This window comes from Topomyia yanbarensis, chromosome 2 (genome assembly GCF_030247195.1).
Source record: "Topomyia yanbarensis strain Yona2022 chromosome 2, ASM3024719v1, whole genome shotgun sequence".
Lineage (NCBI taxonomy): Eukaryota > Metazoa > Arthropoda > Insecta > Diptera > Culicidae > Topomyia > Topomyia yanbarensis.
Genome location: NC_080671.1, coordinates 318,339,785 through 318,358,099, shown reverse-complemented (window position 1 = coordinate 318,358,099; position 18,315 = coordinate 318,339,785). Strand labels below are relative to the sequence as shown.

At 36.3% G+C, this 18,315-nt stretch overlaps 1 protein-coding gene across 3 annotated transcripts in view; it reads left to right on the top strand.

Moving 5' to 3' along the window:
- LOC131683707 (ecdysone 20-monooxygenase) overlaps window positions 1-18,315 on the top strand; it is a 126,840-nt gene that overhangs the window by 92,628 nt on the left and 15,897 nt on the right. The window contains exon 1 of one of the 3 annotated variants that reach the window (XM_058965938.1): window positions 13,019-13,132. The exons of 1 other annotated variant lie outside the window; for it this stretch is intronic. In XM_058965938.1, the coding sequence (XP_058821921.1) occupies window positions 13,129-13,132 (4 nt within the window). In that variant the 5' untranslated portion in view covers window positions 13,019-13,128. Of the gene's footprint in view, window positions 1-13,018; window positions 13,133-13,205; window positions 13,537-18,315 lie in introns of those variants that run through there. One more of the 3 variants, XM_058965940.1, reaches the window with a different exon arrangement.

Sequence of the window (18,315 nt, the reverse complement as noted above, 5' to 3'; positions counted from 1 at the left end):
AATTCAAAGCGTCACTCTTACTTCTATTGTCCACAAATATTTTCTGTTTAAGTTTCCAATGTGCCCGACTCTAGTGTATACAAGCACACAACTAACAAAAATTACTTTCCACCACCACCACAAACGGTTGCCCAATTTGTGGCTGCTGTTCAGGACATAATGGTAACTGTAAAAGCTGCGTCAAGCACTTAAAATTCAATAACCAATGAAGAAGCTACCTCCAAAGATACAGAGTTCACACTCTTGATCCGCAAGGGTAAGAAGCCAGGAAGAATATCTGATCACGAGTATCAAGGCAGTAATCAGGATGATGATACGGACGGCAACGAGAGAAATATGGATAACCGCGAAGATGCAGTTAGAGAGATAACAAACATTTTCCCGACTCGAAAAAAGATCTCCGCTCGCACTGGCAAGTCGCGCGCACGGGATATTACAGGCTCTAATTAAATGAAAGTGTATTTTTTTTATTTTTTACATCTTGTAAATATATAAAAGACCCACGGCTCCTCTGAGCTAACGCATTGAGCCGTGTCAAATAAACGAATTGTAAACAAAACTAGAGCGATTGTAATATTGTTGTTTGCGTATTGGTTTGAGTTACATGCACTCGACTCATACGATGAGTCTAGAAGTGCTGGCGGGCGTCCTTTCGTTGAAAAATCGGCTTTGGGACCTCACTTATCGATTGCTCATCCGATTCGATATCTTGAACCTGTTAGTAATCGCAAATTTAAAGATGTCCTTGTACTTCGATTACATGGCGCAAAATAATATGTAATTCATATTATCTCCGCCGTCATGCTTCCGATTCAACTGTATTCTTCGACACATCCATGAAAGACGAGATTCAAGTGTCTCAAGCACCTTTCATAGTACATTTCGAAAAGTCGACTGCAACAAGATGTTTTACACCGACCGGTCGAGCCTCGACTACTCCACTGGCTTCGATATATTCAATCAGAACCTCACAGCCTCATTCAAACTCAATCATCCTGCTTCAGTTTACGTCGCAGAACTTTCTGCTATTCAGCATAACCTTGGGATAATTAATAATTTGCCCACCGATCATTACTTTATTATCTCGGATATCCTCAGCGCAATATCAGCTCTCCGTTCAACGAAACCTAGAAAGCACATTCCATATTTTCTGGAAAATAACTGGGAGCTCCTGTGTACTTCGTCTGTAAAATCGTATAAGATTACCTTAGTTCGGGTTCCCTCGCAGTGCTCCATCACAGGTAATAAAGAAGCGGACTCTTTAGCTATGGCTGGTGCTTTAGAAGATGACATCTACGTAAAACCAATCTACTTCAATGAATTTTTCAATATCTCTACAGAGGACGCTAAAAAGTTGGAGCAATGGAGAGTTAGGACGGTGGTTATCTGCTCGAAGGTATCAACGAAACCTTGGTTTAGAGGAAGGGATGTGCGTCGGGATTTCATTCGTGTGATGCCTAGGCTGATGTAGAATCACTACACGTTAGACGCTTATCTCCAACGTATTGGTTCCGCGAATAGCGCTATCTGCGAATGTGGCGGTTTGAGATGTACTGGCAAGCCGTGACCTTCTTTATATGTCCCTCGCTTCCTAAAAAGTGTCGATATACAGATTTGACAGCCACCATTATTTTTATCATTCTCAGAGGTGCCCTCTTCCGTATGTACCGTACACCTACGATGGTTTGATGCGACTTCAAGCTGATACGGAAAATTTCTGTAGACTGAGCTAACAAACACGGAACCTACAGCCAAGGATGCAAAATGCCTACCTTTTCTGCGGCTGTATTTTTTCTGCCTACATTCTCATTTCTCTTTTGCTGCTGCTGTCGTTCGCTACTGCAGGACGCCCAGCGCTGTACGGCAGTCTGTAAGCAAAGCAGTAACATGACAAAGAAATACTGCCCCCAGTACAGCCACCAGACGCGGGCGGTACAGCTTCTCTTTCCTTATTTTACACTTTTTAATATTTTTAATCTATTCAATATTTTCAATCAAAAACGACTACAATAAATGCGGTTCGTTTACGCCACGACCGGCATCATCGCTTTCGTGTGTGGGCCTCTCCCTTTGACTATGCAGAGAAAAATGTACAAAGCGAGAGAACAAACTTTACTACGCCACACTCTCACCGAGCAGTCGGAGTACAGCAGCAAAACAAAAATGTATTCTACTGCTCTACAGGAAAATGAACTCGGTATGGCTACCGTTCTGGCATGAGCTGTAGTGATGCGTCGCTGTAGCGGGCTGTACGGCTTGTGCAAATGTAAATATACCGAAAAAAATGTAGTTTACCAGTACCTTTGGCATCCCTGCCTACAGCATTAACACCACACGCTCAACGCGATGTATTGCGTATCTGAGCTGTACTACGAAATCGTCTGGAGAAACCCCTGCCGGCTCGAGGAAAACCGCCTGGCATCCCAATACATGATGCTTCCCGATGAAGAGCGTCCGAATTTGTGATCCCAACCGTTGATTCCCGATGCCGGAAACTGAAAGTTAAAATCTTTCTGCCCCTTTCAGCTTTGTCCACCCTCTCCCCCAATCTCTGATGCTCAGATGCAAAAATGTCTCCCCAAAATTTGTTGCCGCTCCCCATCTTTTCTAGTTTTTGTTATTCTATACACAATCTCGTTAAGAAATGCCCAACAGTACTCATAAAAATAATCCCTAATTAAACCCCTCCCCTAATCTTAATAAAATTAAATCACTCCCTCTAGTTATTCCTAGTTTTAATATGATTGCAAAATGTTCTGCTTAGTTAATAATTAATAGCTCCAATAATTTGCCTGCTGAAAAGCCTAAAGTGCATTGCATTACATATTCAATACGATTTGCACATACACACAATGGACCAACAGCCACGAACTTGGGAGTGATAAACAGCATTTACAAGAGCTGAAAATCCTTGTTGAACGAGCCACAATAATTACATGAGAAAAGTACGTTATTGTTTTTTGTTTTTTTTCTCGAGTTGCTATTGATGTACGGTTATCAAACTTTGACAGTGTAAGTTAACTATGACGGACTTCCGACTGGTGTTACACTTTTCTAGAAATTTCCAGCAGTTTTCGATATAAACAAGGGGTGCATTTTGCTCCGGGGGTGCGTTTTACCCCATCTTCCCCTAGTTAATTATTATTGATCAAGACTACCATGTAATTTTGCACCCAGTTTAATAATACCAGTTTCTATGGGAATTTGCTGGGTGATCGCACTCTTCAACCCGTAACTCCGGAACTGGAAGTCAGATCAATAAAAAATCAATAGAGACTGATAGGTTGTACCTCTCATTTCAGGCTAAGTTTGTGCAAATCGGTCCACCCATCTCTGAGAAACAGAGGGGACACTTTGTCCGTGCACATACGCACAGACATTTTCCGATCTCGATGAACTGAGTCGAATGGTATACGACACACGGCCTTCCGGGCCGGGATTAGGTTGGCGATGTTCTGAGTAAATGAGCATAATCTTTCTATATGAGACAAAAGACAAAAACATGAAAACTGCGCGACTCAATCAAGCTAACGCATTGAATCGAGTTAAATACATTAATTATAAAAAAGCATACATCTAATTTGATAATGTTAGGGTTTTGAGCTTGTTTTCACCCATGGCTATGTTTAATGCAATCACTCGCTACGCAAATACACGAACATTCTACATGTTCACGAAAGTTTTTATACTATTCCTTAGGAACGAATCAAAGAGGTTGTAAGATTGGGCTACGAAAAAATCTGTATCCAGTACCAGACATAATCTGAACAGAAAAGTCAAAACATGTTTTATGTCAACCAAATAATTTCGAACACGTGGAAACACTGATATTGACTTCCAAATACAACGGAAAGCTTATATTTCGAAATCAAAATATTAGCTGAGTGAGTTCGACGACCGTACGTGACTGTTTGTGAATATTCTCAGCTACGTGAGCATGTGTCGAACGAAATTGTTGCTGCTTTATGGTTGCACATATTTGGGTTTGTGCATTACGCTTTTGTAGCAATATGGAAGTAAGAATTGTAACTAGACGAAATTTTTCTAATGAGTCACATAAATTTGATATTTTTATTAAATAAGATATAATATCAGAAAAACCTTCTATACACACACCAAATTTTTTTCACCATGCGCCAGTAAAATTTTGCTGAATTTAAGTTAGCAGAAAGTTTCAGCAAACCAAGATGCCAAAAACTCAGCAATTTGGATTATATCAATTGTCTAATTGAAAGCACGATTGCCGAATACTCAGTATTCCGGAGTGAATTACTGTAAATTTGGTAATCTTTAGTTTCACAATTTAAATTGGTGAATTTTCAACCAACTGAATTTTTCAACTAGGGAAAATTCGGCAAAATTTTTCTGAAATCGATAACCAAATGTTGGTGTGTAGGATCGAAAACATGGAATTGTATCCACTCATTGAGACAGCAAGTGTTATGTTAAACAGGGACAGTCAAAATAACTGACTCAAATAACCAGGTTTCCTAAGCAAAACAATGCATTTGATTGATTCCTTTACACTCAATCTTGTTCTACCGAATCCCAGCTTTTTTCGCTACTTTTACCGCGTTTTGCACAGCCGAGCACTCAGCTAACAAAGCTTTTACCGAGATCTCAGTAGAAGTGACGTTTGTTTTGAATAAACTCGGTAAATATATCACTGAAAATCAGTAAATTAACGCCACTTTGCTGAGCTATCAGTTGAAAAACATTTACCGACTGTTCAACTGTGCGGAAATTACCGAACTGAATTGAGTGTGTATGTTCCATAAGTATAAATATTAATATACGCATATTTCTCTTGATATTCTGTCGTCTTTTGATTTCAGAATCACACTAAGTCTCTTCGGCGACAGTTTGCAACATGCAAACTGCGCGAAAAAAATTATTGAATATTCTAAAAGTGCATACTTTTGAAACTATCTGTGCAAAATTTCATCGGATTTTCATCGGAATTTTTCAGATCGGAGCACTACATCTTAAATTACAGCCAGCGGTGGATCCAGGGGGAGGATCCTGGGGTCCGGACCCCCTCCGAATTTTTTTACTTGTTGAGAAATTTTAAATTAGTTTCAAGTTTATATTAGTTCCAAACTCAAAATCATTCCAAACCAAATTTGACCAACAGAACTTGTATTCAATAAATAAGGTTATTAAGTATTACGAATTGTACAATGTTCATTTCAAAATCGAAATTTCAGACCCCCACCGAATTTTTTTTCCTGGATCCGCCCTTGATTACAGCCGCTTGCAGCACGCTGGTTCTTTCACGAATGAAGTTAACAAAAAATTTTAAACGCGAATGAATGAAGTTTTTTGAAAAGTACCGTTGCGGTGAACGTGATATCTCAAAAACTATTCATCCGATTTCCATATTTTTTGTTTGAAATGGTTGTATTTACATTCTCGTGTACTTGAACGATTCCTTTATCATTAAAAAATTTTGGATTCTCTGCAATGATTTTTTGTTTAAAATTTTGCTCACCGCAAAACTCAACTTTTTGGTCAATATATTTTTTTGTAAGATTTTTTTAAGTGGGAAACCGATCCGTTCAAGCACACCACAATACATTTTCCTTCAATAATATTTTTAGTTTTTGGATTTCAGTTGAGTGGTTCGGCTTGGAGAACGTTCACCGCAAACCTCTGCCAAAAACACGCTTCGGGGAATGGGCCATAACTTCGACAATCTTAAATATTTTTTTTAATTCAACTTGTTTTTTTTTTCATCTGCGATAGTGCTAATAACGAACTGTCTTTCGCTTTTTCAAATAAAATTTGCATAAAACACTTTAAAAAAATCACGAACGTAGTTCGCTTTTTCGCCAGAACTTTGTATAAACCCCTTAATATTTCTTGCATAACTACATCGAGGAGAAAGCACTGAAGAAATTCATAGGTCTCGGCATATTGGATGCTTTAGAATGTCATAAGCCGGCTAATGAATTCATTTATCTATAAATTAACTCCATGGAAGTCCAATATAGGTATTTCATAAGACAATCTTATGACCCCGTTCCAATCTATGCGTAAGAATTTTATAAGTTTTTCTTAAGAAACCCGTATGAGATATGTTATTAATTTTATAGCATCATATTTTATTTTTCAGTGCCTCAATACTGGTAAAGATGGCAGACCAAGAGCTAATAATTTTAAGTCAGCATTTATTAGTTGCTTATTTCTAAGCAAAAAGCCCGAGATTTGCACGCAAATTGAAACAAAATCTTAAATCTGTGTTTTATGCTATTCAATAAATCATTTTGTGGATTAAGAGAGTTGATTTTTAAATCCAGAAGGAATCCGATTATCATTGTAATTACTTGTGCAAATAATTAGTGTCTGACGCGAATTTTATAATTTTTAAAACCATTTGAGAAGTAACAATCATCATTCAGTTATAAAATCTCTCTGTCTAAATGCACTTTTCTCGGAAATATCGACGGACACTTACTCATTAAGTACAAATTTTAACATTGAGTGAAGTAATTTTGTCATCAATCTTCTGGTGCAATCTATCTACACTTGGTTTGTTTGTTCCAAATTTCCTGTCAAGGTGTATTTTGACAGTTGATTTGTTATTTAAAACATGCGAGAAACGTCAGCCATGTCCTAATTTTTATATAATTAAATTAAATCAATTAAAAACTTATTTCAATCATTCAAGACAAACTTATCATTTCCATTTATATATCTTATGTCTGAAAATCATAAAGTTTTCTTATGGAAATTCAATGCAAATTTTTCTCAGCGTACATGCGCAATCGAATATTAAGATCGTGGAGATAATTCAGACCGTCTCAATTTCTCAGACAATCGTAAGACTATCATACATATTCGTGGAAGCGCCACCCTGAAACAATAATGTTGACAGATGAATCTCATCCTGTAGTTTTTTTAATTTTTTTGCCATCCTCAAAACAAAAAAAAAACATTAAAATCGCAAAATCGTGATTAAAGTAACAAATAAAAATGAAAAAATAACAGATAAGTGTTTCGAGAAGCTTGAGGCCGCTATTTTATGGGATAATTGTTGTTTCAATAAATACACAGATACTTTCAAGCCACTCACCACTTTTGTACGAAAAGAGCGTACGGGACTATTAGAACTCCCTATTCCATCAACCACCGTTCAGCGGCTTGCTGCTGCGCACACGATTGCACACGTTACAGCAAATAAAATACATGATACACTAATCGATAGTAGTGAATACCCTGATTATTTTTTAACGTTTTTTTTTTTGTATATTCAAGAGTCACAGGTAAACATAATTCCATTGCAAAAAATAAAAATAAAAATTGACGGTCTGACGGTTGATTTGCCCCGTAGGGAGATCCGAATTACCCCTACATTGTAAAAGAATGAAAAAACGTAGGGTTTTGCAAACCGTCGCCTAGCGCTGCCAGGGAGTGGTGCAAATAATTTTTTATGGCTCCAAAATGTTGCTGAGGTTTCGAAGTAACAAGTAGGACCTTTGACCGATACATTCTTTTACATCTATCCACCTTAAAGGGCGATTTTCTTAGATAGGTCCGAATAGCCTCGGGTTACCATATGTGAACTTTCTACGGTTTGCATTCTTTTTTGTTTTCACCTTTTCGTTTTCACTCTTGTTTTTTTGAGATTATCTAGTGTTTCTACTTTACTGATGAACCTTCATTATGGTAATGAGCATATTTCGGCATTATTAGAGAGAGAGCCGCACTATATTTTGCACAACAATGACATTATATTATCTATAACCTTTCTCAAAATAAAGTATCAGTGTAACGTTTCTTAAACATTTACATAATGCTAATTTAGCAGAAATGTCTCTTTTTTCAGCATAAATGAAAATAAATGTTCTATTCCGTGAATCTATTCTCACCACAACAATCCAGTTATCGCCGCCTTGGCGTGCCAAACTTCACCTTATCGAAAAACGATCTGGTTGAAAAGCAATCCTTTATATTCCATTTGCGTCGATTCTAAATTTCAAAGTTTGAGCGAATCATGTAAAAATGAAGAAATTAAGAAAAAGTTAAAAAAAAAACTCGAGAGTAACATAAGAAACTTTAACCGCACTAATATAAAATGTTTGGCCGACCGAAAATACATTCGATTACCTTTAATTTAACATAGTAAAACAGTAATGTTTCGATTATATCACGGTCAGTCTATATTTTGGCGTGATATATTTGCAGCGTGATATATTCAAAACAAAACAAAAAATTATATTCAAGATTTAACCCATTTATTTCTATAAACAAAAAGTAATAAAAAGTTAAAGTTAGTCAAAAAGAAAAAAATCATAGCAGGGTAATGAGCCTATTTTGCCATGTTTCTATTATCAACCGTTGGTTAGAGCAGCATCTGCCATCTTTGTTCAACGCATTGGATCAAATGGTATGGCATCAGCGGATAATTTTCCCCTCACAGCTTCACTGTACGTAGCCCGTACCGTTTCTTAAAATTGTTGAACCACTCAAAACTAAACTTGAATGAATCTGGCACATTAGGGTTTTGGGTAAATATTTTGACTATTAAAATCAATCTATTCGAAGAAACTACGATTTAGTTCTCCATAGAAATAGTCCCATCTCCAATCGTTGATGTTGTCCTGCCAATAGAAAGGTATTCACAACAATTCAAGAGAAAATGCATATCTCGGCGTACCTACCATTTCTTGCACCACGCCCTCCGCCCCCGTAAAGAAACAAGATGAGCAGCGCTATAGCTTTACTTCTACTGCTTAGACCTCTATAAAAATTTGAGATATTTTCTTAAGAATCTATACTTTAAGATAAAAGAATAAAAAAGTTCGTCTTTTTGACCGACCTCATCATATATAAACCATTTACGAAACAGTCCGAAACCCACTAATAGGCTCATTACAAATTCTGGCACTTTTAACACAATATGTGGCTTATTTAGATCAAAACGTAGTGTGCCTTGTGTGTTTAAAAAAAAGTGATATAATCGAAACAAAGACGTGATATAATCTAGGGAAGTGATTCTCAACCTGGGATCCACGGACCCGTAGGGGGTCGTGAAGCCGTTGCTGGTGGTCCGCGAAGAAAAATATATTTTCCGAGTGTATATTGAAATTTCAAATATTTTTTTCTAATAAATCGAAAATAATATATTGAAGGCATGCAAAATCGATGTTTATCCGTGGGGGTCCGCAGCAACCTAGGGTGATTTATAAGGGGTCCGTGGTACGAAAAAGGTTGAGAACCGCTGATCTAGTGTTATACAGGGTGTTTGATTCATGGTTAAGAACCTCTCGAAGAGTGATTGACATATTTGGAGAAAAAAATCGTTCTACACATACCATCAAATCTCAACCATTTCAAAGTTATTGTATGTTAAAAACTTATTTGTCTTAAAATACCTCTAACTCAAAAAGGATACTTTGTATTTCAAATATTTTAGGTCCACTGAGAAGGTGAGAAAATTTCGCATTGAGTGATGCTGTCATATGTTTCAGCTAATGAGTTTAAGTAGCCTTTTCAAAGTACTTTATTGAAGATTAAACAATTTTAATCGATTTTTCGTTCATTTCTTAAAAATCCTAATAGTTAACTTCATCATTTTAATAATCCAGATTATTAGTCTTGAAGAGCTGCATAATTCGTTCTTTGACATGATACACTTACCTTTTCTTATTTTCATGAGTTTGGGTTATTCAACTTGGATATTTTTATCTCATTTTCACTAATACAAGCTCTAATTGAAAAAGTATGGCACTTATTGTACTTTTTTTTCTTTTTATTCGAAAGCCAGGAAAATTTTACAGAGAAAAATGTATTAATACCTTTCAGTTAAGTGAATTTAGTAAATTAGTTTAAAGTTAGTGCTATTATTAGCATTTTCGTTAATTTTCTTAAAATAGTAAATAATAAACATCACCATTATTATCATGGAAATAATGCATCTCAGCAAGTTCTACAGTTCTTTCTTTGATTCCATTCAATTATCTCTTTTGGTTTCGACGCAAAATCGTTTTTATCACATCGTTTCATATGCAAAAATAATGATTTCGAACCTACTACATTTGTGGCGAGGTCATGCTGTGTTAACTATTAAATAGCAGCAAAATGAAAAGAGATGTAGACAAAGTGTCAAATAAAAAGTTATAGAGAACATTAAGGGGCATCAAACGAACAAGAGTAACGATAAATTTTGTTGATTAATAATTAGAATAATTAAAAAACTCTCCAAAAACACAAATTTTGAGATATTTCGTTAGTAAAAAATCATTTAGTACACTTAACTAAAAGATATTTGTACATACACTGATAGGACATTTTCTCAGCTTTCCAATGAAATCTTGTAAATAACGATATAAAGCATATTTTTAGATTAGAGTCTTTTAAGCACTTGCAAGTCGGTTACAGGAAAGTATAGTAATGAAATTACAAAGAAATGAGAAGAGATAGGAATATGACGTCCAAGAACAAATTATGAAAAAAACCCAACTTTTGGATAATGGATATTGCTATGATCATACTTCATTATTTTGGCAAAAACCTCCTCAAAAATACTAACTTTTAACTACTTTACAGCTGAAAGGTAATTAAAACTAATTAACTAAAAGATATGAGAACACCATTCAATAGGAAATTTTCTCACCTTTCGAATGGAACTAAAATATTTAAAATACAAAGTATACTTTTAAAGTACGAGGTATTTGAAGACAAATAAGTTTTTTACACAAAAAGTACAATAACTCTGTAACAGTTGAGATTTGAGGGTATGTGTAGAACAATTTTTTCTCCATTTATTCTATCACCCTCCGAGAGATTCTTAACCATGAACAAACACCCTGTATAAACGAGTATTGATATAAACGCATAGTGATATAATCGAAACATTACTGTATTTCTTATAAGCTATATCCGAATATATTTGGATTATACTATACGTACTTTTTATTTTAATCCTTGCTAAGGCAAGCTAAAATCCTAACGCTATAAGGCAAACCGGATCTCTAAGGCCGGTAAAATTATATCCCCTCTTACAGTAAAAGCATGAAAAATCCAAAGTAAATTTATCAATTTTCAAGTTTTTCGAGCACTTCGATGATTTTTCTAGTTCAATTTATTGAATAATGTAGTATAAACTGTGAAAAACAACATATAAGCGAAAAATTAATAACTAGAGGATTGTTTCAGAATATTTTAAAGGATTCAAAATTAAAGCTCTCGCTTGTAGATACTTGCTATACTACATACTAATGAAGTCAAATTAAAATTACGAATTACCGTCGAATACTCACCCTAGGGATTCGCCAGGGGAAACATTGGGTGAAGTCAAAAGCCAAAATATGCAAATAGATAATAACCACATTTCGAGCAATTCGAGCAATATCTTGTTTTACTACAGGCTAAAAATGAGAACTGTTTCCCTTGAAAAACGCTCGTTTACTTCATTTTCTGGCAAAAAATCAATACTATGATTATTTACAAATTTTGACAATTTTCTCTCAGTAGTAAAAGAATTGCGGAGCAAAATTTTGCTCTTCAAATCGCAACGTCTCAAACTTCTGTAATTTTGTCAAATCTCAATATTTTGAGATGACAGCTTCGTGTGCTAGTTTATTGACATTATTTTACCCAAACTATGAAGCCACAGCTTACTTGAATGTCGTGTAGTATAACGGTATGGCCACACAGACCACAAAAATCGCAACTCTGTTCTGGAGTAAGATTTTTTACAAAGAATTCTTTGGATATGTATTTTATCGAAGCAAAATTGTGATGTTCTGTTTCAATAAAATTTTTATCGCAGTCATATAACTTGATGTGTATGTGTGCATAGTTCTGGGTGCATTGAAAAGCATTTACGTGAGAAAAATTATATGACACAAATAAATGGTCAATATGTTTTCAATTAAATTTAATTATTACTCGTCAAATCTTAGAAAATATTTGTAAAAACAGATGATGTCGGAATGCACAGCGAGCCTGTTAGCTCCCCCGCCCTTGCCTCTTTGTGAATGGAAATAGTTTATGCGAATCTACAAAACACGCCATATGTGATATTTCCATAATCTCTTAATTTTCTAATAAATATTGACATCAGTTGATGGAATTCACATACCCCCCACTCTTACTGCATGCATAACGCTTTGTAACTTAGAAATCGTTAGCCGCCAGGCCTGGAAGACCCGCAGGGTTAAAGGTGAAATTCATTTTTTTACTCTAACTCGAAACCGTTGCACTGTAAATTTTTTGAACTTCATTTTCAGATTCAGCACATGATTTTACATTAAAAATAACCAACAGCTAATTAAGTTCAGAAATACTGTAAACTAGTGTTATTATTCGTATCATTTACATAATATAAATAGACCCACGGGTAACGAATTAGAAAAATGACTAGAACTATGACTATTGCATATTTTAAAGCATTCGAATTAAACGCACATTTTTAGGATGGCTGATATAATGCTGTAGATGTAAAGAATTTCCAGATGAGCCACATTTTTTTTCAGGATCAGATTGAACCGTTGAAAATGCACCAATATGCAAGAACAGAAATAAACGATAACACAAACTCAATCGAACGGCACAGACCTAGAATAACATCCAGCCGTACTGATTGCGTGCGTGGGAAGCGTCGTGCAATGGCTGGAACACTCAAACCATCGTCAAACATCGATTGATAAGCATCCCACACATCAGCATTCCGCTGCGTCACATCTTCACGATGTTAGCATCATCGATTCGTTTACCAGTGGCGACGATGGCGATCGAGAAAGTCGCGAAGGTGAAATGACGAAGTTCAAATCAAGCACGAGTGAGTGAGCGGGCAAGCGAGCGAGAATGATTACAGTGCCGAAGACAAACGCGAGTTAAGCAATAGACAAATAGCCGAAAACAGTAGTATCAGTTCTACGCGGGTTTTCTTATCTGTTTACCGGGTGATACGTCGTCATTCGTGTGTCTTTGAAACTCTTCTGGAAAATAAATTAAAAGCGATAAAGAACCACCGAACAATTCGGAGGAAGCTCTTGGTCCTAGTCCTCCTTTAGATTTTGGATTGCTCAGTGCTACGCGAGTTAGCTCATTAGATAGGTCGGGCTAGCTAAACCAAACCTGCTGTTCCGGTTAAGTCAAATTTCATCACTCAGCAAAACTATGGGTAAGTAACAGGCTTCAGCAGAGGGAGCAGACATTGTTTCATTCGTTATCAAGCCACATTCGGTGCTCACCCGCGGCGGTTGCTAGTCGCACATCGAAGATTCCCACACGCGCGCGCGCACAAGCCAAAACAAATCAATGAAGGAGGCTGCCCCGTAACTGGACCAACGACCGGAACATTGACCATGACAGTGAACAGCGAGCGCGGCGAAGAGAGTGTTTGCTTTTTATTACCGCTGCAGCAGGGGTAGTGCGGTGTTGTGCAGCTGCTTTGTTCCGCGCACCGCATTCGGCTGACTTCTTGAGTAATCCCGCGAGTGAGCCTCGAAACGAAAGTGCAAGTGCAGGCAGAAAAAGTTTGTCTTTTGCTGTTCTTTTTTTTCTTGGCCAATTTTCCCACAACCGGTGAGTAGGTAAATCTATTTCTATGTGCGAATTATGCGTGGGCAAGGAAAAAAGCTCAATTATTATCAAGTGATGACGTGCGAATCTGTCGGCAGTTTTTAACACGTTCCGACAAGTTTGCGCAATGAGCTATTGTTTTGATTCGGTTGCTTCGATCCGAGTTGCAGTGTTGTGTTGACGTTGGGGAATTTTAACGATGAAAGTGCTTAATCTGTTTGCAGTGCAAATCTCGGAATCATGTGATTTAAGTGCGATTATTAAACCAAAAGGTATACGAACGATAAATCATACGGTAAGGTAAAGCAATGATTAGTGTGGTGATAATAAAATTTTCTGTGATAAACAGTGCATACATCGAAGATATCGTGCCAGTGTATGAATAGCGGCACAGATAATGTTAATTTGATAATGTGATAACATTTAATTTCGGCACATGAAATTGTGGAAAAATAACAAAGGACTGTTCGGATGAGAATTTATTCAATAAAAAAAATCCCGTTAAAAAATAATGTCTAAATACTAAGTGCCAATGTGTTTTCCTGTGTATCTGAATATTATTTTCAATGTGAATAGTAGTTATTTCGGTTCTCTAGCTAGATTATCAAATTGACAATCCTTTTAAAGGCTTAGGCCCATATATTAATTTACAACTACTGACAACTAGGAATAAAGTAAAAGCTTTCTGGGTCCATAACCACTAATGAATCGATGTCAACGGTTTATCAAACATGTTTGTTCCGTTAACATTAGTGATGGTTTCAATCGTTTATGTAGCTTGTTGGTTGTCATGCTGGCATCGGTATATAGCAACCAGCACTTATTCTAGGTTTCTAAATGCTCACTCATTTTTAGCTTGGACAAGAAGCCAACTACTGAACGATTAGCGTAACGTAGTTGCCCTAGTACCAATTGAGGTTTTATGGCACTTTTGAAGCCTTTCTTAAAACTTAGAATGCACTTGTAATTTGCTATAAAACTAGAAATGCTACTTGGGAGGCCCTTAATATGCTAAGAAATTTTATTTTCTTGATGCAACTAAAATAGAAAGCCAATAAATCTGAAACGAAAAGACGTATGATAACAAATTGGCATAACTCAAAATGGGATATTCGGGTAATTTGTAACATGTATAGCAACTAGGGGCAGCCTTAAAAATTAACCTTGACAGTGGTCGCAGTAGCAAAGGTACCCCTAACAGGAAAAAAGCCGGGAAACTAAAATAATGGGACCAGTTAGTGTAAACAATAGATTATTTATGCAAATTATGCAATATAGATCAGCATAGTCTGTTTTACAAGTTTTCATGGTAATGGCTGATTCTCAACTGGAATAACGATACAAATTGGCCTTGAAATAAAATATTACGCACTTCACGCACGAGGAAGGCAAGAAATCGATTCTCGAAACAGGTTTAGAAGCTTGCCTTGTTCTATATCAAAGGAAATTCAATTTATGCAGGATTGTAAAAAGTTTGTTTGCCGACCACTTTATTAAGAATTCAGCCGTAACTAACGATTTCATCTGTGGCACGCATTCTTTTAGGGAATCTTCAGACTATCATCCAAAAAAAATTTACAGGTTCATCTTAATAGTAGGAGAGCTCGGAAATGGTGGTTTTAGATTTTAACATCTCTGAATTTTATCAACCTATTTGGGGCATTACCTTCATTATTATACGTGTAAATGCATGAAAGATCTCCAATGGAAACATAAAATTCAACAAAAATGCCGGTATCTTCGTGTGCAATTCTCAAATGTATAGTTTAAGGAGTAGGGTAATTTGGGGAGAGATGCCGCACATTTCCACAAATCGATCTTGCATCAAAGTAAACCATTCAATAATCGATGAAATCATTTCTATCAATTGCGACAAGTTTCTAAAATACTGTGAAATGGTTTTTGTCACGAAAAAAAATTCATAAAATTTCCACGATCATTTTACAAAAAACTTGTTTTAATCCACCTAGCGGTGCAATTGTGCCTTTCTCAATCATGAACACGAGAATTTTTTAGTTGCTTATATTTATTAAAAGCTTTCAAATGAATACATTACAATTTTATTATACATGACTTGACAACTATATACAAGAAAAGAAATCATTATTTGAGTTCTAAAATTTTGCAAAAGAAAAACGAGCCACGGTAATATTGAATTGAAAAAAGGAACAAAATCGGTTAAGTCCCAAAAAGTCGATTTTTATTAAAAAAAACCTATTTTAATCCACCTAGCGGTGCAATTGTGCCTTTCTCAATCATGAATCACGAGAATGTGTGCGTTGTTCATATTCATTAAAAACTTTTAAATGCATATATTACATTTTATTATTATACATCACATGACAACTATATACAGGAAAATAAATCATTATTCGAGTTCTAAAATTTTGAAAAAGAAAAAACAGCCACGGTAATATTGAACTGAAAAAAAGGTGCGAAATCGGCAAAGTCCCAAAAAGTCGATTTTTATAAAAAAAAATTTCGAGATAACATAAAATCTCGACGTTTCATGCATTTTAAAGATGTTTGGCATCAAAAATACGAATTCGATTTCTGAAATTTCATGGGGTCCCCCCATTGAAAAAAAAATTTGAGTTCCGGCTTATATGGGAATTTCATATGTGACCGGACGATTTAGTATATATTTCCGGACCCATATAAGCGATCCGTACGAAATTTTATGAACATCTGTGGGGATATTATAGCTATCATTTGGGACTAAGTTTGTGACTGTTATTCTGAATTTAGGTACTTCCGCCGGGGCTTCCGGAACCGAGGATGGTGGCCAATGTGGCCAAATAGACTTTGAATTGATGTTAGTGACCTAATACTACAAATCGAAGCAGTTGTGGTCATATTTTGGAAAAAATTTCACCTTTATACATTCATTGCAGAATTTATTAAAATCGACATTTTCTGCGTGTTCGTACTTATCACCCTGTAATTCCGGAACCGGAAGTCGGATCCATTAGAAATTCAATAGCAGCCTATGGGAACGTTGCACCTTTCATTTGAGACTAAGTTTGTCAAAATCGGTTCAGCCATCTCTGAGAAAAATGAGTGACATTTTTGGTCACATACACACACACACACACATACACACACACATACATACATACACACATACATACACACACAGACTTTTGCCGAACTCGACGAACTGAATCGAATGGTATATGTCACTCGGCCCTCCGGGCCTCCGTTAAAAAGTCGGTTTTCAGAGCAATTGCAATACCTTTCTATTGAGAAAGGCAAAAATTGTTTCAAGATCAAATAAAATCTCGACGTTTCATGCATTTTAAAGATGTTTGGCATCAAAAATACGAATTCGATTTCTGAAATTTCATGTGGTCCCCCCTTTGAAAAAAAATTTGAGTTCCGGCTTATATGGGAATTTCATATGTGACCGGACGGTTCAGTCTATATTTCCGGAACCATATAAGCGATCCGTGCGAAATTTTACAGACACCTGTGGGGATAATATAGCTATCATTTGGAACTAAGTTTGTGAAAATCGGCCCAACCATTTTCGAGAAACTGATATGCGTTTGCTAGTTTTGAAAGATGGCCGCTTTTCCCAGGCACTTCCGGAACCGTCTATGGTGGTCAATGTAGTCAACGAAAGTTTGGTTGGCCGTCGGTGACCTAGAACAGCAAATTTAAGTTGTTTGAGAGACATTTTAGCTAAATTTTCATCTTTTTTGCTTTCACCGGAGTATCGGTTTGAATCGCAATTTGCTATGTGATCGCACGCCACAACCCGTAACTCCGAAACCGGAGGTCGGATCGGGATGAAACTTGTTAGCAATTTATGGGTGCGCAATACCTTTCATTTGAGACCAAGTTTAGTCGAATCGGTCTAGTCATCTCCGAGAAACCGATGTGACTGTTATTCTGAATTTAAATACATCCGCCGGGGCTTCCGGAACCGATGATGGTGGCCAATGTGGCCAAATAGACTTTGATTGGATGTTAGTGACCTAATACTACAAATCGATGCAGTTATGGTCATATTTTGGAAAAATTTTCACCTTTATACATTCATTGCAGAATTTATTAAAATCCACATTTTCTGCGTGTTCGTACTCATCACCCTGTAATTCCGGAACCGGAAGTCGGATCCATTAGAAATTCAATAGCAGCCTATGGGAACGTTGCACCTTTCATTTGGGACTAAGTTTGTCAAAATCGGTTCAGCCATCTCTGATAAAAATGAGTGACATTTTTGGTCACATACACACACAGACGCACATACACACACATACATACATACACACACAGACATTTGCAGAACTCGACGAACTGAATCGAATGGTATATGTCACTCGGCCCTCCGGGCCTCCGTTAAAAAGTCGGTTTTCAGAGCAATTGCAATACCTTTCTATTGAGAAAGTCAAAAAGGTCATTGCGGGAGAGAAGCCGCACCGTGGTAACAAACTGAAAAATGGTGAACAAAAGTATTTTTTTAGCTCTTGTTGATGTTTTTGTGATTAAGTGGATTCAGCTTTCATGAATTTTGATTACACCTATAAATTGGCTAGCACTTTTACTTTTCTTAAGGGGGTACTATTATTTCTAGGAACATTTTTTTTATTCAACATTCTGTAACGGTTAAGTTGGAGTACCTTAATTAAGGGTACTATTTATCTATATGTTTGCACTAGCGATATATATCTATGTGTTAGAAGGGGTTCCTTGAAAGCAATTTTATGCTGTTTCTCCCAACAATAAATTTATATAACTTAGGTTTGTTCTTGAAAGATTCATTTTGAAAAAAAAACA